This window comes from Candoia aspera, chromosome 16 (assembly GCF_035149785.1).
Source record: "Candoia aspera isolate rCanAsp1 chromosome 16, rCanAsp1.hap2, whole genome shotgun sequence".
Taxonomy (NCBI): Eukaryota; Metazoa; Chordata; class Lepidosauria; order Squamata; family Boidae; genus Candoia; species Candoia aspera.
This window is the reverse complement of record NC_086168.1, coordinates 4271112-4298717: the sequence shown is the minus strand read 5'-3', so window position 1 is coordinate 4298717 and position 27606 is coordinate 4271112. Positions and strand designations below refer to the sequence as shown.

Below are 27606 nucleotides of genomic sequence, written 5' to 3'. Positions count from 1 at the left end.
TCTGTCTGTCTGTTTGTCTGTCCTATCTACCTATCCATCCACTGGTCCATCCTGTCTATCCATCCATCTTATCTATCTATCCATGCAGTCTGTCCATCCTATCTATCCATCCAGTCTTATCTATCCATGCACTCTGATCTATCTATCCATCCAGTCTGATCTATCTATCAGATTTATATAGCTGCCCATCTCACAAACATGGCTCTGGGCAGCATACATTATAACAACCAGTTGAAACAAAACCACAATTAAAAACAATTAAACCCAAATATAAATGGCTTGGCCATTCTTTGGCTTGGCACATTTCAGATACCAGAGTTGGCATATGGATCCTTAGCCCTTTTTTCCTACTCTGCCCAAAGTTAATCGAGCTTTGCTGTGGGAAGGGGCCAGGAAAGCGCTTGCTAAAATGATGCTCTCTGCAAAATTCAAGCCATTTTGCTCCAGAACCTGCTAGAGCGCATGCGCGTGGGCACCAAGGGTGCAAACGCAGGAAAGAAACTCCTTGAGTGCATCTTTCCAACTTCCCATTCTGAGTGACCGTTGAGTGCAGATGTGGAAGACCAAAAATAAAATGCACGTATATCAAGAATGAAAACTCTCATCCGCCGACTGAGGATCCTTCTCTTCGGCCTCCCTCAGCTCTTCCCCCACCGCTCCTGCGATTGCATTATAGGTTTATGTCAAGGTATGTTAGATGCTAAATTAAACGTCAAGCTGCTGTATGTTCGGCGCTTTGGCAGCAGAAAATGAGGTGCTGGAGTTGGAAAAGATCCAGTTGCTTAACTCACGAATGCTGGAGTGTGACAAGTCTACTGAATCACTCCCTCTGTAGATTTCCTGGCTTGGGTGAAGCCAAGATAAATGTATTTTTAGCGGTAAAGTTTATTGTCAGAGTTAAGGCAAAGCAGGGAGCCCCCACCCACCCACCCACCCCTGAGATAGCACCATTGGACCCTGTGCTGTTGAGACCCTGCCAGGGGTACAAATCAGTTGGGCACTACCAAAGCCTCATCCAGAGTCAAAAGACCCTGCTGGGCTTAGCCGCTTAATCGGATTATAGCCTCAAAGTCCAGCTGCCGAGATTATAGCTACCCAAAGTGTATTTGGAGAACGTAAGAAAAGTTGGTGTCAGCAACTAGAAGCCACAAAGCCAACTGAGCCCATCCAGAACAGTGCCGCGCTTCCTTCCGGGGATGATTATCTTTAGCAGCCAGCTTTCTGCAGCCCTGCATGTGGGAGCTCCCCAAATCCTCAACATGCTGGCTGTGAAGCTTTCGCTTTTAGGAAAGAATGGCACCATTTCTTCCCCATATTCTTGACTCAGCCCCAGAGCAGTTACCACTGGAGTTGGATAGAAAGACCCTGCCACTCAACAAGCCAGACTTAGCCATGGCTTAGAGCAACTGAGGAATCCAATCAACATCTGAGTTCACCATGCAGTTGCTTTGAGGTTTGATTTGCTGCACCGGAGAACCCATCCAATCACAGTGAGTTCAACAAACCACGATAAAACCATTTAGCACTTAAGACCACCTCAAACAACATGCTCAAGGTTGGCCAAGGACAACATACTTGACATGCATGGGGCAAAGACAGGAGTGATTGGTTTTATTTGTAACTGCAGTATGACTAAAATACAGGTAGTCCTCGACTTATGACAACAATTGGGACTGGAACTTGTCACTAAGAGAAGCAGCCATTCACTCAATTTTATGACTTTTGCCATGATCTTTAAGCAAATCACTTGGTCACTGAGTGAGTCTGGCTTCCCCCATTGACTTTGCTTGTTAGAAGCTGGCTGGGAAGGTGGCAAATGGCGATCATGTGACCCCAGGATGCTGTAACCATAGTAAATGCGTGGTTTCCAAGTGCCTGAATAGCGATCACATGACTGCAGGGACGCTGCGACAGTCATAAGCATGAGGACCGGTCATAAGTCACTTTTTCAGCACCGTTGAAACTTTGAATAGTTGCTAAATGAATAGTCATAAGTTGAGGACTACCTGTAGGGTCTAAACTCATCTGGTTCTTCACCTCCAAACAGAGAAACATTGCCTTGTTTTCAGCAACAAGGGACAGCCAGCAAAAAGGGACTTCTACTTTAGACTGTCCAACCCAGCCTCAGCAAACCTACCCAACTATGGTTTATTCAAACTACATTTAAACTATGGTTTACCAGGAAGCATAATGTCCTGTTTGAACTGAGCAAGCAGCCTGCAGCTGACTCAGATCTGAAGCCGTTCCTATCTCCTAATATTACCTTTGGTTGCAACCCGTCAAATCCTACCACACAATAAAAAGTTTGCAATTACTTCAGTTGTACCTTTTTGTTTACTTTACAAAAAAATCAGTGCCACCCTTTCAATTTCCTATTAGAATTTCTCTGGGTGATTAATTGCAGCTTAGGAAAATGGGGCAGAAAGAAAGGGAAAAAACCCATTTACACTGTACAAGAAAAAAAAATGCTTGTAAAACCAGCTGGCAAAAGCAAATTATTTTAAACTATTAATAAGAAGGAACGTGGAAGTAATTCCAGAGCAATGTTCATTTAAAAAACCTTAATCCAATCCACCTAATGCCTGTCAGCTGTCTCCAGTCTGGCATCTTGCAGGAGTGTGCCAATTGCAATTCTGGGTTAAATGGGGTTTGGGATCCAAAATATCCAGAAATGTCAGATTGGGGAAAGCAAGCTTAATTGCACCAGATGACTAAGTCCCTCCAGAAATCCATTCCTTCCCTGGTTATCTGCTTTATCCCATCAAGCAGCATGAAGATCTGTTTTCAAAGTCCCTGCATCTGAGTCAGACATCCTTAGAAATGGTCCGCTATATCCATCTTATTAGTGTAAAATTTGCTAATTGGTACTTATTTGGCCCAGAGAGGATCTAAACAGCAGTACAAACTAAAATAGAATGAAAAGAAAAGAAAAAGATGAAAGTGCAAAAAGAAAGTAGTAGAAAAAAATATAAAGATATAAAGAAGTGGCTTCCAATCTTTTTTACAGCAGTTATAAGTACAATTAAAGTTTAACCTCTCTCTCTAAAGTTACATCATGACTCTTCTTTCTATAATCTATCCTGTCTAATCATCAAGGCCATAAATCATAAGTGCTATTTTTTTTCCAAACAAAAAGCCCATAAGGGGTTTCCATTCACCGATAAATGTAGGTATTGTCTTTTCGCTAATCAAACCGGTCAATTTAGGCATTTCAGCAAGTTCTGAAATTCACCAACCAGTCCTCCATTGTAGGTATGGCCAGATCTTTCCATCTTTGTGCACGCCATAATCTATCTGCAGTTATCATATATCAAAACATTGTTCCATGACTTTTTTCTAACTGTTTATCCATCAGTGCCTGGGAGAAAAAGTCCTGGTTTCAGTTCAAGGCTAATCTTTAAAACTGTCTGAATACCTAACACTGTTTTCAGATTGATAGACAGCTTGCAATGCAATTTTTTCTGTGGGCACATTCTGCATTCTGCAACATGGGCCAAAGTTGCATGCCTTGGGCTTTATTTTAAGCAGCTGATGTCAAAACCCGAGCCAGATTTCCCTGCATTTTTGGCTTGTCAAAAGTTTGGGCACCAACACAGACACAGAACAAAGAGGAGTTTGCAGGTAGTCCTCGCTTAACAACCATTCTTTTAATGACAGTTCGGACTTACGACAGCGCTGAAAAAATCAACTTATGACCAGTCCTCACACTTAACGACCATCACAGCGTCCCACCGGTCACATGATCACAATCTGGGCACTTGGCCACCGGTTGTCCTGTTCAGACTGAGACGGCCAGGCAGAAGTGCAAAAGAAGTTATTAACAAACAACAACAGAAGTCCTTATTAGATAGACAGTATAATTCAATCAAGACGACCCAGGCAGTGGAGGAAAGCAAAGCAGGGTTGCAAGATCAGGAGCAGAAGTTCGAGGCGACACAGCAAGGCAGAACTCAGCTAACTCTCTGAGTGAAGCTGCAAGACCGGGTGTGGCTAAAGCGCGTGGCAAAGAGGAAACTTGAGGCTTGGCTGCAGGACGCGGCAGGGAGGTGAGGCTAGGCTTGGCGATGGAGGCTAGGCAAGGCTCTGCTGGATCTGCAAGACAAGGCTCGGATATGGAGACAAGGCTGGACTTGGCTGGAATGGAGAGATGAGGCTCGGATTTGGAGGCAAGGCTCGGCTCGGCTGGATCTGCAAGACAAGGCTGGCAAGTGGAGGCAAGACTGGGCTTGGCTGGAGTGATGAGGCTGGGGACCGGAAGCAAGGCTGGACTCAGTGGGAGCAGGGTGCAAAGGAGGTAGGTCCTCATCGGTAGGAGGAGCTGGCAGTGATTCCATGTCTACAGGCGAGGCTCCATTTCCTGGCAAGGATTCTCCAGTCGAAGCTGTTAGCTCAATGGAACGGTCATCTCCGGCAGTTTGTTCCTGGTGTGGGTGCCTTTTTATGCGATCCTTTTTGCACCGTTTCTCCTCTGGGGCCGATCAGGCTGCCTTTTGCTTTGCACACTTCTCCACTTTCCTCTCTCAAGCACTGACTGGAGGATTCAAACCTTCCTCCAGATTCTGCCCAATCAGTGTCTCCAACTTCTCCCGCTCTTTCCCCTTCTGGCTCAAGATAAGTTTTGTTTTCAGAGTCAGGGTCAGACTCAAACCTCACACTGGTTCACATTTATGACCATTGCAGCATCCCCTGATCACCATTTTTGACCTCCCCTGCCAGCTTCTGGCAAGCAAAATCAACGGGGAACTGTGTGATTCACTTAACCACATGGTTTGCTTATTGCCTGTAATGATTCACTTAACCACCATAAAAAAGTCATAAAATCAAGTTGGATTCGCTTAAAGACTGCTTCACTTAGCAACCAAAATCCCAGTCCCAATTGTGGTCGTTAAGCAAGGACTATCTGTACGCAAGAGACTGCCATCCTGATGAATGCATCTCCCGCTAAATGGTACTCGGAAACATACCCAAATATTTGCTTTTGGGGATAAGAGGAAATGGCTCTCAGGGGCTGTTCAAATGTTTTCCTCCTTGAGTCTTAAGTTTCTGCCCTCCCCTGCACTGCTCGAGCCATTAGGAATCTGGGATTGTTAATGCACCGTGAGAAGGCCAGATCTTGCGTGCTTTCTAGTTTTGTTAAAGTTCCCCAAAGGTTTGAGAGAAAGAGGGAAAAAAATGTTGGCAGACTCCTGACATCCCCCCCTCCAAATTTAGTGAGCCTAAAAATACACCTCTTTCCATCTAACATTACTTTCCTGTCCACTCATCATTAAGAGCAGCAGGGAAGCTGGGGAGCGGAGAACTGGTACAGATGTGAATCTGTGATGGTGCCGTGATCAGGTGTAAACGTATTTAGCCCAGCTCCACCAGGGATGCCAGGAAAAATGAAGTCAGAAACAGACCTAGGATATCTCCCCAGTCCAAAATCTTGTTTCCCACAACGGCCAGCAAGCATGAAGTCCAGATCAGGCTCCCCCCTCCATTGTTCCCAGTATTGACCAATATGAGGTTGACAACCATCTTTGCCTCTGCTAGCTGCCTTCTTCAAGTTGAGCCCAACTGTGTCTAACACTTTGCTAAGTAGCAATATGGAAGTAACTTGGCGTTGCCTTCTACAGGGTGGAGTTTTGCTGGTGGTCTCCCATCTGACGACAAACCAGATCTGACCTAGCTTTGCTTCCAAGCCAAGACCAGGTCAGCAAAACAGTGCCTCCTGCAGGTTCAGAAGAAAAATGAATTGAATCCCAGCATCCTATTGTCTAGATCAGCTGGAGAGTTGAAGTCCACACGTCTTAAAGTTGCCAAGATTGAGAAACACTGATCTTGACACACTGAGGGTTCCTTGAACCTCCTAAGAAAGTCTGCCAAGTCCTCAACTGTGTTAGGACTCATGGGCACCATCTAAATGCCTAGTCTGAAAGAGAATTGCTGATGGTTGGGTTCACACAACATATAGAACCCACTCAAAAAGAACTGGGGAATGAACTTAGCAAGTGGGGAGAGTCAGAGCCTATGATCTGGTTGGTTGGGTTCACACAACATACTAGAATCAGAACCTACAATGTGGTTTGCTTGCTCAGCCTCTTAGAAGAATACAGGCATCATGTTTGGTTAATCAGGTTGGCAGGTTGTGTGAACCAGGCCACTAAGTATACATTGCTTGCAAACTGGGGAGTGAACCTAGATCTCCCAGATCCTGCTTGGACACACTAATTCAAGGAGCGAGAAACCTTTTTCAACCACAAATCTCATCTTCCTTTCCTTCCTTCAAAGCCCACCACTGACATGGCCCTAATTGTAACATTCCTGGGAGAAACCTGGATGAAACTGGGAGGTTAAACAGAAACCATACAATTTTATCTGTTCTTTCATTGGAAAACAACCCTCCATAAAACATTGCACCGTTAAATTTCAGCAGTGCAATTTGGGAGCTGCAAGAAAGGAGTTGAGACACCTTGCTGTAATTCAAGGAAAGGGAACCTGCAGCCCTCCCAATGCAATCCTTGCCTCCTTCAGGATGGGAAAAAGAGGAAATTCATCCAGCAACATCTGGCAGTTGTCCCCAGCCTGCTTTAACCACTACGCTCAGTTGCCTTGGGAACCATTTTCCTACGGACAGGGTAGAGAACATTGGCTTCATAGAGCACACCACAGATTAATTTCAAGGCCTGGAGAAATGAAATGAAATTCTTGCACTTTGCATCTATCAGTCCTCAATCCGAGAAAAGAATTTCCCTGAAAAACGAATTTTAGGGGAGAAGATAAATTCTGGCAAAATTCCCCAAGGGGGGTTGTGTGTGTGGCAACTTCACACTCATTGGGCAAAGGGGCAAAAGGCTGTTAAATTTGATGGCCACCCCATTTATTGGGTTATTTCCTTCCAGCTGTCTGCAGCCTCCCTGGCTTCTCCTAGTCCCATTCAGTCCAAGGGGAGAACTCAGCAAGGGGCCCCTCCCAGGGATTTCCCAGACGGGGAAGTGTGGACAGCCCGGGAGGCTGCAGAGTGAGAGATGTGGAAAAAGACAGTCCTCTCTCCAGCCTCTCTGGCATCCCACTCTTCCATTCAATTCCAAGGAGAGACCTCAAGAGGTTGTTCTTTCTGCAGCTTTTTGGGATGGGGAAATGAGAGCAGCCAGGGAGGCTGCAGAGGGACAGAGAGGTGGGGAAGAGCCAATCTTCTCTCCAGCCATCTGCAGCCTCCTTGGCTTCTCACTCTTCCATTCAATCGCAAGGGGAGACTCCAAGGGGCAGCTCTGCCTAGGGGGCTTTCTCAGATGGGGAAGTGGGGGCAGCCAGGGAGGCTGCAGAGGGACAGAGCCATGGGGAACACAATCCAGAAGTGTCCCTGCCTTCCCACCCACATCTATTCATTCCCAAGGAAAGTCAGCAGAGGAAAAAATTTCCAGGAACATTTTCAGTAGCCATTATACCACCGCCTCTAAGATGATCATCCTGGCCTTGAGAGCATTGGAAATCTGCTCTTTACTCTGGAGATACACAGAGAAAAAAACCCACCCAACTTCTCTGCCCATAAACGGGAGGCGGGATGAGGGGGCAAGGAGAGAATTTCACAAAGCCCAGGTTTTAATTGCCCCCCCTTTCCCCAGGAGATCTTTAATCCCCAGCCAGCAACTTGCGGAACAGAGAAGGAAGCAATTGCAGAGATTCAAGACAAGCAGCAAAAATTGCACACTGGAGGACGCACATCTTCAGCCGCTTTCATTGGCTGGCAGTGTCTTGGGAGCAAAGGAAGACGACATGAGTGTCGGAAGCGAGGGCTCAAATCTGCAAACCCTATAATTAAGTAGCGCAGGACAATTTTCAGAGGGCCTTCTTGACTCCCAGATTAAGCACCCCTCAACTCCGAAATCGGGAAGGTTAAAGGCTTGCTTGGCACCATCACAGAGCTTAGCTTCCTAATTTTACCAAAGCAGGCATCCTTCAGAAGGTTCTCCTTGCAGTTAAATCACCCCTCTCCTGCAGCTTAAGGATCGTGCAGAAAATTTAGTTTAAAAGTGGGGGGGGGGGAGAAAGTAGCCAGAGAGAGATCGGGCTGAAACGCCAGGCAAGGGTTGGTTCAAACCAGAAAATTCGTTTGTTGGGTTCACACAAACAAGGCAAGCTAGGTGTTGGGAGAGACGTAAACTTAATATAAGCTAATAAACAAACTCAGCTTGCTAGTTTTAGACTTGGTGTGTTATGCAAAGCCAACTACTCCGGCTTGGACAGCAGAGGGCACAGCTTGACAAGTATGACAGGCCGAGCCAGTTCAGCAATGGCTTATTCAAATCATGGTTCAAAGCAAGGTTGGCTCAAGCAAGACACGCCACTCCCCCAGGGGGCACGTGAAGAAATTCCCTGACCTATATTTTAGACCCCAACTCCCATTCACACAGACCAGGGCTGGGGATGAGAGTCGTAGTCCAAGAACAGGTTGGAATCTCTACCTTAATGTCCCCCCAACTGTGCTTTTAAAAATTATCAGGGTCCAGCCTCTAATTTTGTTATTTCTAAGGAGGAAGAGTGTGGCATTGCTAACCACAAAGAATTCAGGTCTTAGGCCAGCCTTTCCTACCTTCCAATGGCCAGCCAGAGAGAGGAAGACTATGATGTCCCTTCAAGCAAAACATGACCAGCCCCCCCAATTTTACTTCGTAAGGCCACCCAACTCAGTACAGACTTTTGCTTCCCTTAATTCTTTCCCAAACCATTCCAATTATTCAACATCCTTCTTCAAGAGCAGTGCCTGTAACAGAAGTGAATATACACCTTGCTTGCTAGATCCGTGTGGCTGCGAACCTCTGCCAGAAACAGGAGACTGAATTGAACCCAGGAGATCAGTTCTTCGGCTCTTACATGAATCAGATCGGCCAGCAGCAAGGTGAGAATTTTCCCCATCTCCCCCACCTCCATTTCTTTCCAGCTGCAATTATTTGCCCATCCAATCAAAAAAGTATAAGAACATCTCACTGAAGAGAGGAGGGGGGAAAAAAAGCTTTCCTTGGAGGAAGGTGGCCAATGCATTATAGAGTAAGAGGTCTTGGATATTGGTCAAAAAACCCCAACTATTGGGGTAGAAAAAGATTGGTGTTGTGGTTGAGGCACCAGGCTACAAACTGGGAGACTGAGTTTTACTCCTGCCGTGGGCACAAAGCCAGCTGGGTGACTTTGGGCCAGCCCCTCTCAGCCCTAGGAAGGAGAAGGCAAAGGTAAGTCACTTTTGAAAACCTTGCCAAGAAAACTGCAGGGACTCATCCAGGCATCAACACTGCCTTGAAAGCACATATACACACACAGAAAGTTGGAGCATAAAATAGCTGTCTAGTTGGGAAACTTTTTTAAAAAGTACTATGTTAGAGATGGGAAAAGTAGAGAAAGGTGCTTATAGAGATTGACAGGTGATTTTTTTAAGGCTGCCAAATGAAAAACTAACAAAAACTACAATTTTGCTGCAGAGTCTAACAGGAAGCAGCATCTTCCCATGGATTAATTGTTGGAAAAGGATGTCAACAGACAATATGAGACCCATAATAATTCACACACACCCCCAAAGGACCTTTTTTGCTTTTCTGCAGGAGTGAGCATGGCATCAACCTTCAGTTTCCCATGGATCTCCCCTTGAAAGAAAATAAGGTGCCCGTCAAGTTTCTAGTCCTTATGGCTATAAAAATGCAGGAGAGATTTACTGGATTCCCAGAGCATTAATCCAAATTGGCAGTTAAGGGGGGAGGCTTGACTGCCATCTTCCCTGTGGCCACATCCACAAAAGAAATTATGCAAAAGTGCTCCTCAACCACCTGAATCAATTATGCAAAATCAGAGCCAATCTGCATATGTACATGATTTATGCAAGCTGACAGATTCAGCAATGGCTTGGTGCAGAGTTTTAGAGGCACCCTCAGGCCTCATCATCAAAGTAGGAAATCAAGAAAGAGAACTTATGAGTTATTACCCATCAAGAATTAAAACCCAGAAAATTTTTACTGGATTTTAACTTTAGAGAGACCAACTGAAAGCAAAGCATTTTACCCTCCCATTTCACAGCTGAGGAATACTGAGGCTCCAAGAATGCTAAGGGCCAGAATTTGAAAACTGCATGCTATTTCAATTTTCCTTGCTAGTCTTACATTACTTGGCTTCAGAAATCAAATCCTAGAACAGCTACCATCAATCCCAGTTCACCAACCACCCACCTTTGCAACAGCAACGGAAAGCAGCTTTCTTTCGGCTTAGCTATGCAGAATGAATGGGGCCTGGAAATGATGCTTTGATTAGGAAGCAATTTTAGGGGGCAGCTAAGGAGCCTTCAGGGGAGCTCAGCAGGTCAATTAAGACTGAGCCACCACATTCACACAGCAAGCCAACTTGGTTGGTTCAAACTTGGTTAGCTTCTGTGACTTGGAATGTTGGCTTGTTTCACCAGCAGCTAATAATTCAGTAGGGACACAGAAAATGGGTCAGTCCAGCTGCCATGTTCAATACATTGCACCAGCCCACTGAGGTACGGTAACAAAACTCACTTAAGCTCATATCCATCCCTATCTATCATATCTAACCATCCATCCTCCTTCATGTTCCCCTAGCTTTTCCCAGAGCTCCAAAAGAGGATTAATAACTGCAGAAACAATCTTGGAAAATTAATTTCTCTCTTTCCCTACCAACCATCCCGTTACCCCTTTTAAGAAAACAATCAATCTTGCCCTGTTTTCCTTCTTTCAAGGGGCAATTGATCTCAAGAACCCTCCAAGGTGGGCTGGGGTTAAAAGTATCCAGACAGTTTCCCCCCAACTAATTTACAGCTAAATTGTACCTGGTCAGCACTGTCGAAATCCAAGTCAAAAAATTCCATAAAACTTCAAGATGGATCCACAACCCCCCTCTGCTTTTCTCAAGTTCCACCAGAAGACGCCAGCCACAGCCACCTGAAGCGTTTTAAGACTGCCTTTTTCAGATCCCACCCAAAGCTCAGCTGTTGATCATCTTGGAAGGGAAGAGGAGAGCTTTACTCACGTGTAAGGGGCTCCTCATGAGGAGTTTCTGCTTCTCATTCCCAGAGGTAGAATCTGACAGCTCTGGATGAGCCAACTGCAGAAAGGCGAGTCTAAGCCAAGTTTTGCACCCTTGGTTGGAAGTTCTAAAGGTTTTGCATAGTGGAAGACCCCAGTCACTGTGGGTGCAAACCATGGTCTATTAGCAAGCTGTTATCTATTTGATTTATATCCCAACTTTTCCCCAGCAGCTCAGGCATTATAGAAGAGTGACATGACTTGCATCAGACACCAGATGCAAGTATGTAAGGATGGAGGGACATCATGACACTTGCAAGTCACAGTTTTTCCATCATTGTGGCTAGCTATGGATGCCTATGGCTTCAAGGCAGCTAACCTAGGCATCACCCTCCATTTTATTCCAACCACAGCCCTGTGAGGTAGACTGGGCTGAGAGTGAGAGATTGCCTCAGAGTTATCCAGGGACCTTCAGTGGCTGAGGGCAGACTAGACCCTGGGTCTCCATGCTGTCAATCCAACATTGACCTCTATATCTTTTGTGGTTTATTTGCAAACCACAATTAAACAAATCATGGTTTAATGCAACTGAGATCTTGTTGATCTCACATTTGAATTTCGGCTGGAATTGTCAGCTGCTGTTGACAGGTCATGTGAAGCCAACTGGGAAATCATTGTTATTCTGGATTATGGACGTTGATGTGTGTCTCTTCATGTCTTGGCTGGGGCCCATTGAGGTAGTGTAACTAAACTCATCTATCCATTCCTACCTACTCATCCATCCATCATCCATCCAGTTACTGGATTGTGGAGTTGCTGGGTTCACACAATGATCATTATTTAACAAAGCTGGCTTCATACAACATACTAAGTCTCAAAAACGAGCCATGGTTAACATTAATCAAAGTTCAGCCTGCTAAGTAAATGTAGCCATGAGGTCTCTTTTGTGTCATCCTAATGAGTAGTCACAGTCCAGGGGAAACTCAGTTAGAGTGTTGTTAGAATATGGCTTGTTTGATTGGGCATTTGCAAGCAATACCAACATGGCCATCAGGCTTTGTTAATCTGATTTCCATGGGTTGTGTGGATGCAACTTGAATGTTGTGATAAATCTCAGGTTGGATGTTTGAAACGGCGGCTTAATCCCACCCTCGCTGTGCTGACAGGCCTGGTTTGAGGGCTCTGCTCTCCAGCCACAAAGTCTGCACTTGTGAACCAGGCATGCTTCAAATCTGGGCTGTACAGCTGGGCATCAACTTTCAATGTGAATTTGCCTGCGGCCAGAGTGGAGAGCTGTGGGGGGGTCCCTTACGAAGAAAAAGGTTAAGAACAGGAGATTGAAACATCCGCCATACCAAAAGAACAAAAGTATTTTTTAAAATTTGCTTTCAGAAATACAACGCAGAGGTGGGCTGGATGAACACTGGCTGGAAGTGTTCTCGTTTAACACACACAATCCCCCGGGGAGGATCACACACACACACAGTTTCCAGCTGAAACCCATCTCTGAGTTTCCTACCAGCTCCGAAATCCACCCCGTTTCCACAAAGCCTCGCGGACGAATTTCCCTCTAGGGTGTGTGCCAGCGTGGCTGTGTTCACACGACCTAATCAGCCATAGCAGGGGAAAGCCTCGGCAGATGCCTTCACACAATCCCTGGTTATTCAGCTTGGTTAATGCTAACGCGCACTAAGATTTGGAGTCTTTCCTTTGCGGGTGGGGGGACGGTTTAACACGTGGGGCCAGCCCAGCCCAGCCCAGCCCAGCCCAGCCCAGCCCAGCCCTGCACGGGGAGTCCCTGGTTCAGTGTGCTGTGCAAACCCAGAGACAGGAGGACACCCATATCCAGGTGAAGGGTTGCGTGGACGCCGCCACGGCGAATCCCAGCCTGCGTGTTTCTTTTAAAAGCGGCGCGTCCCTCCCCACTCCCACTGCCCCCTCCCCATCTGCACGGGAGAGAAGAGGATGGTGACAGAGAGCCAGCGCTCAGGAAAGCTGCTAGGCTAAGGGACCCGTTGCCTTCAAAGCTTGGCAGCTGGCTCTGGATTCAGCCTCCCCCCGCCGGTTTGGGGAACCCCCCCCCCCGACTATCCCCTTCCTTCTTTCACTGTCTCCCCATTCAGAAACTCCTGGCCTCCCTGTTGTTTCTCGCCATCCGCCTCTCGGGGACCCCTCGGAGCCGGGCAGAGGGAGACCCCCGGCGGGAGCGTTGTCTTCTCTGCCCACCCCGGACCCCCTTTTATCCAGAAGATGGGCAACGAACGCTGGAAAAATGTGGGGAGAGCGGCGCAGCTGGAAGATGGACCGCAGGAAAAATCTCAGGTATGCTTTCTCGGGAAGAGAGAGGGATTTGGGGTGGGGTGGGGGGGGGGGGAGGAAGGAGGAAAGAGAAAGGCGCTGAGCCACCACGGAGCATGGAGCTGGTGCAGGAAGGCACCCAAGCTGGAAAGGTGGAATCCGATGCATTTTTCAACATCTGGATGAGTTGCCCTTCACCCGGCCATCTATCTGGTTAATGTGTGGGGCTTTCTGTTGGGGAGGAGAGAATCCCACCTGCTGGAGAAGTGTTGAAGGGGGGCGGTTTGTAATATTTACCATTCTTGATTGTGAAGGTGGAAAGCAAAAAGCGCTATTTTAAAGGCTGGGACTTTTAAAGAAAGAACAGGCGAGTCCTCCCACCCCCACCCCTCCCTTAAAACTTTTCAGCCTCCTGTTGATGCCGCCCGTCTTCTCTGCCTTCCTGCAGTGGGATGGCGGTGGGGGCAATTAAACCTAAAATCCAAAACTAGGCGCGCGCTTGAGGATGGCGACCCTCTCGCTCCCCGAAGGACGCGAGGCGCTTTCCTTTCTCAGCTTTTTCCTGCCCATTGGAGCAGAGGAGGATCTAGGAATTTGCCGGGGGCGGGGCAGAGGGGGCAGGGGAGGGCATAGGTGCATAGCCCCCAGCGCTGTGGAAACAGGTGTGCATTCACAGAAGGAAGGCTCCGGAAAGCCAAGGAGAGGGTTGGGTGGAAAACAGCCCCTGGTCACCTTGTTCCTCTGTTCCCTCCCCCCATCCCCACCCCTTTTGTAAGAGTTGGGCTGGCTTACGCACAGCCTTTCCCTCCCCTCTCCCCGAGGGACCGGCTGGGAACCTGTGTGGCTGACAGTTGGCAAATTCGCCTTGAATTATTTAGTTTATTTATTTACAGGCAGAATGTCATCTCGTTTTCTCGGGCAGCAAGGCTAGGACGCAGGCAACTCGGGGGAGGGGGCAGGAACCCAAATGCCAGCTAGCTGAAGTCTATTGTTTGCCAGTTCCTCCCCCACATCTGTTTCAAAAGCATAGTTGACTACCTTGGAAAGACTAACGTCTTCATCTGGATCTTCTGCACTGGACCCGTTCACCTGCTACTTCAGGTGAAGCATTCATTCACCCATTCATCCCACCTCATCTCCAAGAGACAGGTCTCTTGGAGATGGGGTAGGACAGGATCATTCCTTGAATTTTTGCCTCACCTCTGAGCATGTATGCATTGCACATGTATGCATTGGTCCTCTGGCTGAAACAGCAGCTGTCGAAGATGTTTCTGCTTGTAACTTTGCTCCTCCGTAGGAAAGTGTACCCAACTCTCTGGCTAAGGTGTGTGTCTACAATACAGGTTACTAATCAGCAGATAACTTCATTGTCAGGCAACCTACAGACATGAGCAAGACACTGGTACTGGTGTGCCTAATGCACCCATGCACAGATGTTGTGTCACACACTCAAAGTTGTGCACAGACCCCCACCAGCAAATAGCAGATTCCTAGTCAAGAACCTGCTTGCATTGCCTTGTAAAGCCAAGAGAATAAATCCAAGTGGGGAAATGCAAACATGTGCCAGATTCTGGCAGGTGGTGCAGAAATAAAATATGTACCTCCATAAGGCCACACTCAGTTGGCAAAGAACCTTTTAAAATGGGTCTATATTCTTTGCGCTGTGCTGTTAACATTGTCCTCCTCCTAAGATGCATGGGAAGCATGCCCACACCATTGTACAGGTGTAGAAGAGGGTGTGCAACTCAAAAAGAAGTGGTGTGGACACTTAGGGCATGTTTTGACTGTGTGCTGGAATCAGAGAATCTCCTTGCGTGACTAGACATAAACCAGCCAACCTTGTTTGCACCCTTAGCATGTTGTGCCAACCCAGGGGTGAGTTTAGGGTCCAATAGATGGCAGAAAATGGGATTCTTCCTGGAAGCCATGGATACGCTCCAGTATGTTAGGGCTTATCTTTGTATAGGGAGTGGGGAAATGGAAAACATGCACCTATTACATGCCTGCAAAACATGCAGCAGCACCACTGAGTGGGGAAATGTCTTATTTTGCTGAGTTTTTTTTCAATGTATGGGAAGAGACACACAAAAGAGAGGTTCTGAGAATGAAACCTCTGTGTGCCTTGTCTGAGTGGCACGGAGCCCTTGGGGCAGAAAGCAGGCGGCCATTTCAGACGTCATTTGACTCTTCCAAAGACAAGTGGGCACCACGTCCTTGAACATAAAACCCAGATCCTAGAAAAATTGGGCATCTGGGAAAAGAAGATAGCATGAGGATAGCCTACTATCTAGTAAAGAATCTGGAAATGTGGGAAAAAGAAGTTCATATCAGGCCCACCGTGGGACGTGACCTTCACCCAGAAGTTCTCTTAGATAGCCGGTTGAAGCGGCAACAGAGTACCAGCCTGGTCCAGAAGTCCTTCTCAGGCCATCAGAGATGAATCCAAGGACTAGGAAGGCTTATTCATTTGAACACGGCATGTATAGGACTTTCTGAAGAGGCTGAGCTAGTTCCAGGCAAGGAAGTCATCTTGAGTGTTTTGCTGTCCTCCATGAGCTGATAAATGGGAAGTTGATATTTGTTCCAAGGAAAATGTTAGAGAAATGCTCTCGGCAGCAGTATGGTGTCCATGCACTGCAATGTGGCAAGGGGCTGGGGGTGCCAGTCTGATCTTTCATGGCACCACCTTTTCTCAAGCATCTCTTTGTCAGAAGACCTCAAGAGGGAACTGCTCCCATTGGGAATTTGCCATGTGGGTGCTTCTGTCCCTGCCAAGGGGGGAAGCTGCCTTTCCCGAGTGGATGGAGAACTTCCCCCCTTGAAGAAAGGGTTCATCCACCTTCTCTGCCCACAAATTGGGTGGAGAATTTCCAGAGATTGTTGGTGCCAAGCTCCACTTGAGCCCCTCCTTATAATTACAGAGAGTATTTGTTGGTCATTCGTTCAGTCGCTTCCGACTCTTTGTGACTTCATGGACCAGCCCACGCCAGAGCTTCCTGTCGGTCGTCAACACCCCCAGCTCCCCCAGGGACGAGTCCGTCACCTCTAGAATATCATCCATCCACCTTGCCCTTGGTCGGCTCCTCTTCCTTTTGCCCTCCACTCTCCCTAGCATCAGCATCTTCTCCAGGGTGTCCTGTCTTCTCATTATGTGGCCAGAGTATTTCAGTTTTGCCTTTAATATCGTTCCCTCAAGTGAGCAGTCTGGCTTATTTCCTGGAGGATGGACTGGTTGGATCTTCTTGCAGTCCAAGGCACTCTCAGAATTTTCCTCCAACACCACAGTCCAAAAGCATCGATCTTCCTTCTCTCAGCCTTCCTTATGGTCCAGCTCTCGCAGCCATATGTTACTAACAGACAGTATAACTAAGTATTTTATTTGGGGCATCCAGTGATCTGAAGTGGAAATCTACCAGAATGAGAATTAGGGAATCAGATCAAATAGAAAGATTGGACAGAAACAGTCAGAAATTTTGCTATTTGTATTTAGAATATGTTTTTCCTCCAAGGAGGTGAGATAACAGATGTGGTTACTCAGTTCACACTCTCCAGGCACACAGTTATATCCTCATAACCTGATGAGCATTATGCTTCTCCAGGGTTTCAGGCAGATTTTTCCCTACCCTACCTGGAAATGCCAAGGCTGAACAGAGGAACTGTTCCATGCAAAGCAGCTCTTACTGAACATTGAAGTTAGTCCACTCATCTAAAGAAAATGGAATTCTTCAAGGCTATTAAGTCGGGAGTCTAAAATTGGTCAACTGCATCACCAGACAAAGAAAACAGGGCTGGCAGACCTGCTACCTTGTAAATGTTGTTGATTAAATTGTTCCATCTAATTCTTACTAATAATGTGGGGAGGAGAAAAACCTTCTAGAGTTAAGTTCTAATTTTCGAAATCTTTGTGGGAAGGGAAGGGAATGTTTCTATAGCTGGGAAAGTGATTCCATTTTCCTGGAGGAAAGAAGGAGAAAGAAAGGTTGGGGGTCAAGTAGGAAGTGTTCCTGGAATAACGGAGGTGTGGTGGTCTCTACTGTCCAATATCTTACATTTTTTCCATTGTTCTGATTTAACAAGCATTTGTTAATTCCTTTTAAAGGAGAAGCCATTTTAGTCATGAGGGACTATGTGTGTGTGTGTGTGTGTGTAATTTTTTTTATTAAAGATGGTTTAAAAGAAAGATAAAAAAATAAAACTATTATAAAGTAAGAAAAAGAAAAGAAAAAGAAATAAATACAAGAGAAAGCTAAAGGTGCAAGAAAGGTGTGGGGGAAGTAAAATAAAAATAGAAAAGAAAGATATAAAGAAGTACAGTAGCTTCCAGTCTTGTTTACAGCAGTTATAAGTACAATTATAAATTTACCTCTTACTCCGTGGTTACAACTTAGCTCTCTTCTTTCCATAATCTATCCTATCTAATCATCAACACCATAAATCATAAGTTCATTTTTTCCCGTTTCACACAAAAAGTCTGCAAAGGGTTTCCAGTCAGCAATAAATGTAGATATTGCCTTTTCTCTGATCAAAGAAGTCAACTTAGCCGTCTCAGCAAGTTCCATCATCTTCACCAACCATTCCTCCATTGGGGGTAGTGCTGAATCTTTCCATCTTTGTGCATATTTCCCATGGGACTTTTTCAGATGGGAAAGAATGGACAGGCACAGAGGCTTTAGGGATGGAAACACAGAAAACCACAAGCCTGCCCGTATCCTTTTCTGCCCAATTTGCCCCAACTAGTGGCTTGGTGGTCACCAGTAGACAAGGTAAACTCAAAGCTATCCAAACAGTTTAAGATAAATATTTGAGCTAACGCTGTCTACATTTGATAGAACTGTCTGCTAGAAATGAGCAGAACCATTCAGCACCTTGGACAGGGAGCGGATCAGCACCTTGGACAGCGAATGTCCCAACGAGAATTGCCTATTTATCTCTCACCAATCTATTGGCTTTTTCCACTTAAGACAAGTGATTACATCAGAAGAGAAAAGCATGTTTTCACTAGCTAGTTGGTAATTCTGACAATGCAACTAGCAGTTGGCCATGTTCATACAACTTACTAACCTTGAATGTGGTCAGCTGGCTTCTATCTTAGTGCATTTCTTGCCATTTATCAGGGCTGTGCAGTGGCTTGACTGGGAGAGGTTCAGTCGGAACCCTGAACTGGTTTTCTGAATTAAAGGGAGTGCCTTGAAGCATTGGATTTTTTCAGAGTATCCAGACTGCTTTTGCACATATACAACTGCATTTGCTCTAAATCATTTCGAAAGCCTGAATCAGGCTGACTTCCTTCAGTGATTCAGTTTGGATGCCCTGATCTGCAGGACTGATTTTCTCAATCAATATTTTGAGCCAGACCAGCTGTGATCTACCCTCCCCATTTTTATGGTTTAGTGTATTGTGTGCACTTAAATAGCTGTGGTTTATTCAATCAACTCTTATTAAACCTGTTGGGTGAACACCACAATATTGGTACTTCGGGCAGGCAAAGGAATGGTCCAGCTCCTTGGCTCCTTCACTGGATTTTTAGCAGAGATGGAATCTGGAAGGAGGATGGGATTCAGTATCTTACTTCTCTGGGAGAACAAAATAATATCAGGAAACAGGAGCTTGGAGAGGAACACCATGTCCTTTGAAAAAACAGGCTCACAACCTCTTGTGGGTAGGAGCCAGAAGCAACTCATCCACCCTTCCCGTTGCAATGAATTTTTAAAAAATTAAATACTTTTAAAAGGGACTAAGAGCCAGTTTGGCATCCTGGCTAAGGCACCAGGCTAAAAACTGGGAGTCTGGGAGTTCTAGTCCTGCCTTAGGCACGAAGCCAGCTGGGTGACCTTGGGCCAGTCCCTCTCTCTCTCTCAGCCATAGGAAGGAGGCCATGGCAAACCATGTCTGAAAAATCTTGCCAAGAAAACTGCAGGGACTTGTCCAGGCAGTCTCCAAGAATGGGGGTTGGGGGCTAAACTCATTTGGTCTTAGAGACAGAAATCTGGCTTGGTAACGTCACAAGCTGCAGCCAATAGGGTCTGTGTCTGATCCTTCCTTCCAGACCATGTAAAAGGTGCACCAGGGTTTTTTGGATCTGTTCAGGCACATGAAGGCTCTTTCAGAAGACAACACTGTCTTGCTTGAAAGTGCCTTTCACAGCCAACTGAGTTATTCTTTCCCTTGTTAGAAGAGTATCCAGATTCTTGAGACTGTGCCAGAAATCTTTTCCCCAAGCTTAACAGTGCTATGTAGAGTAAAATCTTTGCTGGGAATGTGACGAAGCAGCAGCTCACACAAGATTATGGAAATGAACTAAAGTCTTGGTATTCCCATTAGAGATAAAGCACAACCACCGTTCCTTTGAGAAAGAAAGCAGAAAGATGAACAATGTCTGCCTCTATAGATAGACTGTGCTTAAAAGGTATTTTGGAAGAGGAACAAGTTTTACCAGACAAGACTGAGACTGATCTGAAAGTGGATTTAAAAATGACAAGCCACAGAAATGATATGGAAAAAGATGCCACACTGGACATACAAAAGAAACTGGCTGATGTCTTAATAATTAAATAATAATTAAAAGGGATGTACAAATAACAAACCAAGAGAGTGACCTGGATAATCTTCCTATATTGGATTTACAAAAGAGGCTTGTTAAAGCTTTGAAGAATTTTGCATGAAGGGACAAAGAAAAAATGAAAAGAAATCAAGTTTTAGGACATTATTGGAAGGGACTAAAGATCAAGACTGCTAAAAGTAAAAGGAAGGAATATAAAGTTGGTTTATTTGATCAAGGTTAAAATAGATATGTGCTTATCTCTGGTAACCCTTAATGGACTTTTGCTGATCAGGACTGAAATGCCAAGGCTTTAAGGATTTGTTTATAGATAAGAGATGAGATACAGGAAGAAGAGATCATTTGTTATATTTTAAGAGAAGGTGATAAATTACTAAAATTGTTTTTATTTGTTGTGATGAAGGGAGAAGTCATTTCTTTATATATTTTGTCTTTTTCTTTACTATATTCTTATTTTTTCTTTTTTCTTTTCTGCACCTTCTATTTTTTCTTTTACTTTTTTTTAGTTTGTATTAGTTCTTTATTGTTGTAATTTTAATAAAATTACTATTAAAAGGAGAGAAAGAAAGCAGAAAGGTTGTGTGTTTAAGTATCCCTCTGTGGGTGTATATGCCAGAGAGATAAAGTACACAATGGAAGCTTCCGAACAAATTAATTTTTGAGTAAAGATTCAACAATAACCTGCGTTACAATGATCTGGACTTAAAAGGGCCCTGGCTATTTTAACTGGAATGGATTCTTCTAACCTGAGGACATTTTTACAAGGAACCAATCAGTGGTGCTGCTTCATCTTTGTAAGGTTCTCATCAGGAGAAAGCTGTGGGTTCAAGGCCCATGATGACCGTGGAAGGCAAGGTAGAAAGGTCTGAAAATAATTTTCCATCTTAGAAAAATCTGCTTCTTCCTCATTATTTACAGATATTTTATGGCACCCGTCGATTACATTCCCAGGCTGGTTTCTTCAAAGAAAACAATTAAAATGTAAATACCACAGAGAGAGAGGGAGAGAGAGAAAAAAAAAAAACAAGGAGAGGGAAGAGAAGAGAGCAAAAAAAAAAATCAGCTGCAAGACAGAAAATTACGAAAAACTTGAGACAGGGCACAGGACAAAAACTGCATATAAATAACACAGGAAAATTAAAAAAAGTTTTCTACAGGGTGACTGAAGGATATTATGCAAGGATCCTAGTAGCCCCTGAGGATACCGCAAGCAAACAATTACAAATAAAACTGTAACAACAATACATAACCTCAAAATTAAATAGAACAGCAAGTTTGTGTGTGTCTGTACACACACACACACACACTCTCTCTCTCTGATTGGAAGCCTCCTTCCTTGCCCTTTTATTACATACACAAAAAAGACCACAACTAATTGTAGTGTTGACATGTAATGCATATCAACAACCCATTTTTGCAAAGCAAGTGTAGAGTTCTCCTTCCTATGATATAATTCCTGGACTTATCCCCCATGACCAGAAAGTCCACAATGTTTTTAAATATTAGGGATATAGCCAAGAAGAACATATGCACTGATTTAGCTCAATCACATTAACAATCCTGTTGATTACGGGTCCAAAGCTGGCAATATGAGGACAAGACCAGACTATATGAGTTAACATCCCAGCTCCTGCTGAGCTGCATCTCACGCAGCAAGGCCATTGCAACCAGTACTTATTATGCATTCTCTGAAGGTCCCCATGTACACAAAGCAATTTTTAAAACAGCATTTAGCTCAATGTCAGACCACAGAAACTAAGTCCGTGTTACTTAAAGCAACTGTCCATTGTTTATCTAGATGGGACCTTCAAGCTCATTATTCCAGAAGACGACCATGTAAATAATGAAGGTGTGGCTCTTAGGATTGTGCAATGCTTTGATTTGGTCTTCAGGGCATATGAGAACACAAATCCTTGCTTCAACCCAAATAAATGGAACTACCAGTCCTTAAGATCTTAACCTTTCAGCTGGCTTCATGCAACACGTTTAAGCAGGTCAGTTAGGCTCAGGAGCTTCATTGGGAGAACATGCTATGGAACACTGATGCGTCTTAGTCTTAGTTCTGTCTTTCTGCAGCTAAGTTTGTGTTGCAGAAACCCAGCCCAGTGGGATACTTAATGGGAGATGCCAGGAAGCAATTATCTTGCACAACAGCAGCACATGGAGACCTTCTAATGCCAGATAGACAAACACAGTCCTGAAAGCCCATTGCAAGTGCCACACAACAGCACCCTCTAATGGCGTGGGGTTACAATGCCCAGCATTTTTTTTTCAGTTGGTTGGTAAAACTGAGCACTGTGGCCCTTATAGACAGGGAAGGGGCACATTGTCAAAGATACCTTACTCTATTTTAGACTGCCTCTTCTTTTCCAGTGGTTGGGATAGTATCCTGCTAAATAATCCAGAAGTGGCTTAACCAGAATTGGGGAATGAATGAAAGTGGTCACTAGATATCGCAAAAGCATGGATTCTCCCTTCCAAAGACTAGGCAAGATGGATGGATGGATGGATGGATGGATGGATGGATGGATGGAGAGAGAGAGAGAAAATATGGAAGGCTGAAAAAGAGAGATTGAGAGACAGGAAGGAAGGAAGGAAGGAAGGAAGGAAGGAAGGAAGGAAGGAGAGGAAGGTGGAAGAAATGGAGAGAGAGGAAGGAAAGAAGGGAGGGAGGGTGTCATGAGTAAGGATGGCGAGCAGGGGGCTCCCATCCAGACTGTCAAGAGCATGCGTAGCACTGATGAATTGTTCAGCCATTCCAAGAGACACAGATCGGGACTGCCTTAACCTTTGGGGTTTATATGTCTGGGTTTTCCCACGCTTCTTCAGTTTGTTAGGATTCCTGTTAAGTACTAGCAATAAACATTAGAGACCAGTTCCTTGTCTCAGTGTGTTTCCTGGCTGTTAGGACAGAGGGAGATGTATCAAATTTTGGAAACCACAAGACAATGTAAGATGGTGCTGTCGATCTGTCACACCATCCACAAATGCTACCTTTAATTTCCTCCTATCCTTGGCAGTGAGTTACAATATTATATTAAATAGCTAACTGGCTGCTCATCCAGACCTTCAATCCCTCTGCTTAACGGCAGAGCCTAGGTCCCACCTGGAATGAGAGGCTGAAGCCCCATGAAGGGTTATTTCTAGTTAGACAAAGGTGATCCAGGGCATTCCACCCATGAGGGAGAGAGTTATTGGTATATTCCACATGGATGCTTCCATCCGAAAATTATTTCCACCAAAGTTAAAGCCCAATTGATTTTGACAGAGTGGACTTCGGTGGAAACATTCTTAGAATTGCTTAGCATCTTCTGATCAAGGAAAATAAGAAACAACTCCTTGAGTATGTGAAATTGCCTTTTGTTCAAATAACCATCAAATAACCGTCCAATAATGGGAACAGGGCTCTGGAGGCGGCAGCCTCTCTCCTCCTGCCTTGGGCCTTTGAAGAAGGTGGTCCAACCTTGCTTATCTCAGTTCGGTGAGGATATTGACACATCTGGGAACAGATTCAAGTCTGAAAGCCACGGAACAGAGGAACAAGCTGACAAATCCTGGAGCGACAGGGCTGAAAGCAAGCAAAGTGTGTTCGGCTTATAGAAAAGAAGATTAAGCATGGACAGAAAGCTATTCAAATATTGAATAAGAACTTGCCAATAAGGTCATGTGTAATGAATGCCTATTCTAAAACACTCTCAGACTCATGAGCAGGAATGCAAAGATATCTGATTTATTAAAGAATAGTGTGCAGGATCACAAAGAAAGCTGAGAATGATGAAAGCGCGCCAAATGCAAACGAAAAACCCTCCGTGCAAATGAGATCCCTCCCCCCGTAGAATCTTCCCAGGCTCACAATCCCAGGTGCTCCTAACGGCTTCTGATGGCCTGCGGGAAAAGTCCTTGAGCAGAGCACATAACCCAAACCCATTCCATTGAAATGAACATAGATACTGTCATGAGTAAGGATGGCGAGCAGGGGGCTCCCACCCAGACTGTCAAGCGCATGTGTAGCACTGAGGAATTGTTCAGCCATTCAAAGAGAGACAGATCGGGACCGCCTTAACCCTTGGGGGTTATATGTCTGGGTTTTCCCACGCTTCTTCAGTTTGTTAGGATTCTTGTTAAGTACTAGCAATAAATATTAGAGACCAGTTCCTTGTCTCAGCGTGTTTCCTGGCTGTTAGGACAGATACAGAGCTTGGCACAAGATCTCACAGCAGCTCCCTCCCAAACAGAAACGCGCGTCAGCGCCATGGCATGTGAAACGTTACGATGTACAGTGCACATTGAAACAGTGAACATGACATCATGATGCTTAAAAGATTTACATCTCTCTTCATCCCAAGAAGCTCATAGCACTGATGCAGCCCAAACGTTGGGGAAACACGTAGAGTTTGCATGGCCTGAAACAGCCTTTTCTGAAAATGCTGGATCACCACTTAACCTTTGGCTAAGAAGCCTGGGAATGCTATGGCTTGTGGTTGCCACCCATATGGACATTGCAGAAAGCTCAGGGCTTCCTTTTCTACCTGAGAAAAAACATAAAAGTATCTCTATGAATAGGATGTTCAAGAAGGGGTTAGAAGCAACATTCTCAAAACAAGGGGATAATTGGTTTGCTAGTTGCTGGTTTGCAGGACAGCTCCTTAAAGACCCATTTGGCTGCCCCATCCTTCCACCATGATGGCTTACCTTGCAACGTAGGTGAGATACAGGCTCTCTTTCTGTATCTACCAAGGGCAGAAGCATTCCAACAGCAACCACTTCTTTGGTCAGTCTGGAGCACTGTTGGAAAAGCAAAATAGCAGCGGGTTAGAAAATGTGGTTGCCTTAAGCTTGCCTATTTAGCAGTATGCATGATTTCATGAGTTGGTACCTTCAGTTTGGTTGGGTTGCCTCTTCATTCCATGGTTCACCCTGCTTCTTAGTTCCTGTCTCTGGCACCATGGCTGACTTTGGGCTAGGTTGACTACTGACTCCTGGTTTGGCCTCTTGTCCTGATTCCAGGTTTCATCCTCCTTCTTAGTTCTTGTCTCTGGCATCATGGCTGACTTCACATTCCTGTTTCTGGATTTTGACCATTGGCCCTCGAGTCTTGGTTTCTGGTTCAAACCCCAGGCTGATTCGAAGCTTTTCATTCCTGGCTCTACTCTCAATATCTTGCGTTGCTCCTCACTTTCAGTTCCTGCCTAGCTCTGCAATTCTTCTTAATGTCAACCTTGAGGTGACATATTTTGCAAGTGAATGAAAGCATAGTTCACAGCCAAATGAGAAAAAAACCTCAACACTAGCAACCCCTGAGCATCTGTTCTTTGTAGCCCAAATCTGACTCCTAGGGAAACTTAGACAGCACAACTGCGAGGCAACGGTGACCTTCCATGCAGACCATCATGTTCATTGAATTAGCAGGAGGCCCCAGATATTGCCAGGTGGCCTTGAGCTTGTCCACCTCTTCCCTGCTAGTAGGCCCACATCTTCATGGCATCATCCAACCATCACTGAAGTGGTAGAAAGCTGGTCCTCAATATTGCTATTTTGGTAGATTGATGGTTAGGGTCAATCTAACCATCAAGACCCTATTAGAAGACTAAATAGTAAAGGTAAAGGTAAAGGTTTCCCTTGACGTAAAGTCCAGTCATGTCCGACTCTAGGGGGCGGTGCTCATCTCCGTTTCTAAGCCTTAGAGCCGGCGTTGTCATAGACACTTCCGGGTCATGTGGCCAGCATGACGGCTCGGAACGCCGTTACCTTCCCGCCGAAGCGGTACCTATTGATCTACTCACATTTGCATGTTTTCGAACTGCTAGGTGAGCAGGAGCTGGGACGAGCAACAGGAGCTCACCCCGCCGCGCGGTTTCAAACCGCCGACCTTCCGATCGGCAGCTCAGCGGTTTAACCCGCAGCGCCACCGCGTAAGTGTAATAGTAAGTACTACATAAATCTAATAGAGGACCCTATTAAGCTGACTTTGGGGAAATGGCTTGGGGATTCCGTGCATGCTATTCAAGTAGATTTGGCACCATCTGTTGTGATACTTGACAAAACAGTGGTAAGAGAAGCATTCTGATCATCAAAGCCATTATCTTCATCTTGTGGGAAAAGAGGAGGCAGGAGGAAGACAGTAGACTTGCTACCTACCCCATGTTCACCAAGCTCCACCACCAGATCTTTCTCCATCAACACACACTGACAGATGCCACTAGTGAACCAGAGGGCACCACCAGCAAAGAGATTTGGCTGTGTCCACACAATACACCTAATCTGGTTCTCAAATTAACCCTGTTCATCATGTTTTTCGAATGCGCTATCCGTAATGTACACAGCTATTCTGTTGCATTGGTTTGAATTGTGAACCAATTCTGGTTCAATCCCCTAGGCTTAGATTTTGTTGTTCTGTGCCTCTGCTTGTGTGTTTGTGTGTAGGCCTGCAGGACTTTCAATTTTGAACTAAAAGATGAGGGCTTGGGCAGATAAACATTGCACTGAAGATAAAGGGATATTCAAATGTAAGTGGAGAAATCAAAAATCCACCACAGCTACACTGAAGCTTTGAACAAGAAAAAATCAATCTCTTCTTGACTGCTCTGAAAAAGTAAAGCAGAATTGGACCTGGCTCATCATGGACAGAAAACCATCCAGAGCTATTAACTTCTGAAAATATTCTGGATGAGAGGAATGACAAATTTCTCCCATATTATTGACAAGAAAAGTACATGGATGTTACAGGTAGTCCTCACTTAACAACCATTCATTTAGTGATGGTTTAGATTTACAACGGTGTTAAAAAAATGACTTATGACCAGTTCTCACACTTAAGACCATGGCAGTGTCCCTGTGGTCATGTGATCACAATCTGGGCACTTGGCAACCGGCTCACATTTATGACCATTGCAGCATCATGTGGTCACATGATCACCATTTTCCACCTTCCTGGCCAGTTTCTGGCAAGCAAAATCAATGGGGAACTGCGTGATTTACTTAATGACCACATAGTTTGCTTAACAGCCATGGTGATTCATTTAACGGCTGGCAGAAAAATGGTCATAAAATCAGGTTGGATTTGCTTAATGACCGCTTTGCTTAGCAACCAAAATTCTGGTCCCAATTGTGGTTGTTAAGCGAGGACCTGTATTACAAAGTCACCAAGACTTTTACCTAAACCTTAGCGTGTTATGTGGCTGATTAGGGGAATGGGGCATAGTTGGGTGGATGAGTAAAAGAAAAGGCTAGAACTCAGCTTTCTATGTCCATCCTACAGGAACCTTCTGCTCTATATTTCTAAGCATTTGCAGACAAACTTTGCTGAGTGCATAAATTCCCTGGGTGATCCCAAATCAAAGATGCAATCAACATTTAAAGTGCTGCAGGCTTAAACACACACACACAAACAACAGCAAAAGCTAAGTCCAAACTCAGCAACGCAGCAACCTTGCAGAGATAAAACAGCTCCCATTAAAAAGGTGGGAAATGTTTCCAACCTCGACATCAACGCAAGACGGCATCAGTGGGAGCTATTGGGAGCAGGGAAAACAGACACGCACTATTGGGAAGGGAGTCGTGACGCTTTGCCTGACATCTCAGTTTCCACACAAATCGCTGCTTTGAGAGAGCAAGACCCAAAGGGTCTTCAGAGAAACACAGCAGCCTAACTCACACCTAGCACGGATGATGAACAAAGGCGCCCCATTTTACGAAGACCCGTTCTTGCATCTGGAAGTTGGGCAGGGAAGAACGCTGGGAGCGCAG

The 27606-nt window shown here is 45.2% G+C and overlaps 1 protein-coding gene across 1 annotated transcript in view; it reads left to right on the top strand.

Moving 5' to 3' along the window:
- Positions 1-13253: 13253 nt before the first annotated feature.
- The window catches only part of FIBCD1 (fibrinogen C domain containing 1), a 65221-nt gene continuing 50868 nt past the window's right edge, over positions 13254-27606 (top strand). The window contains exon 1 of the mRNA XM_063316106.1: positions 13254-13325. Coding sequence (XP_063172176.1) covers positions 13254-13325 — 72 coding nt within the window. The remainder of the gene's footprint in view (positions 13326-27606) is intronic.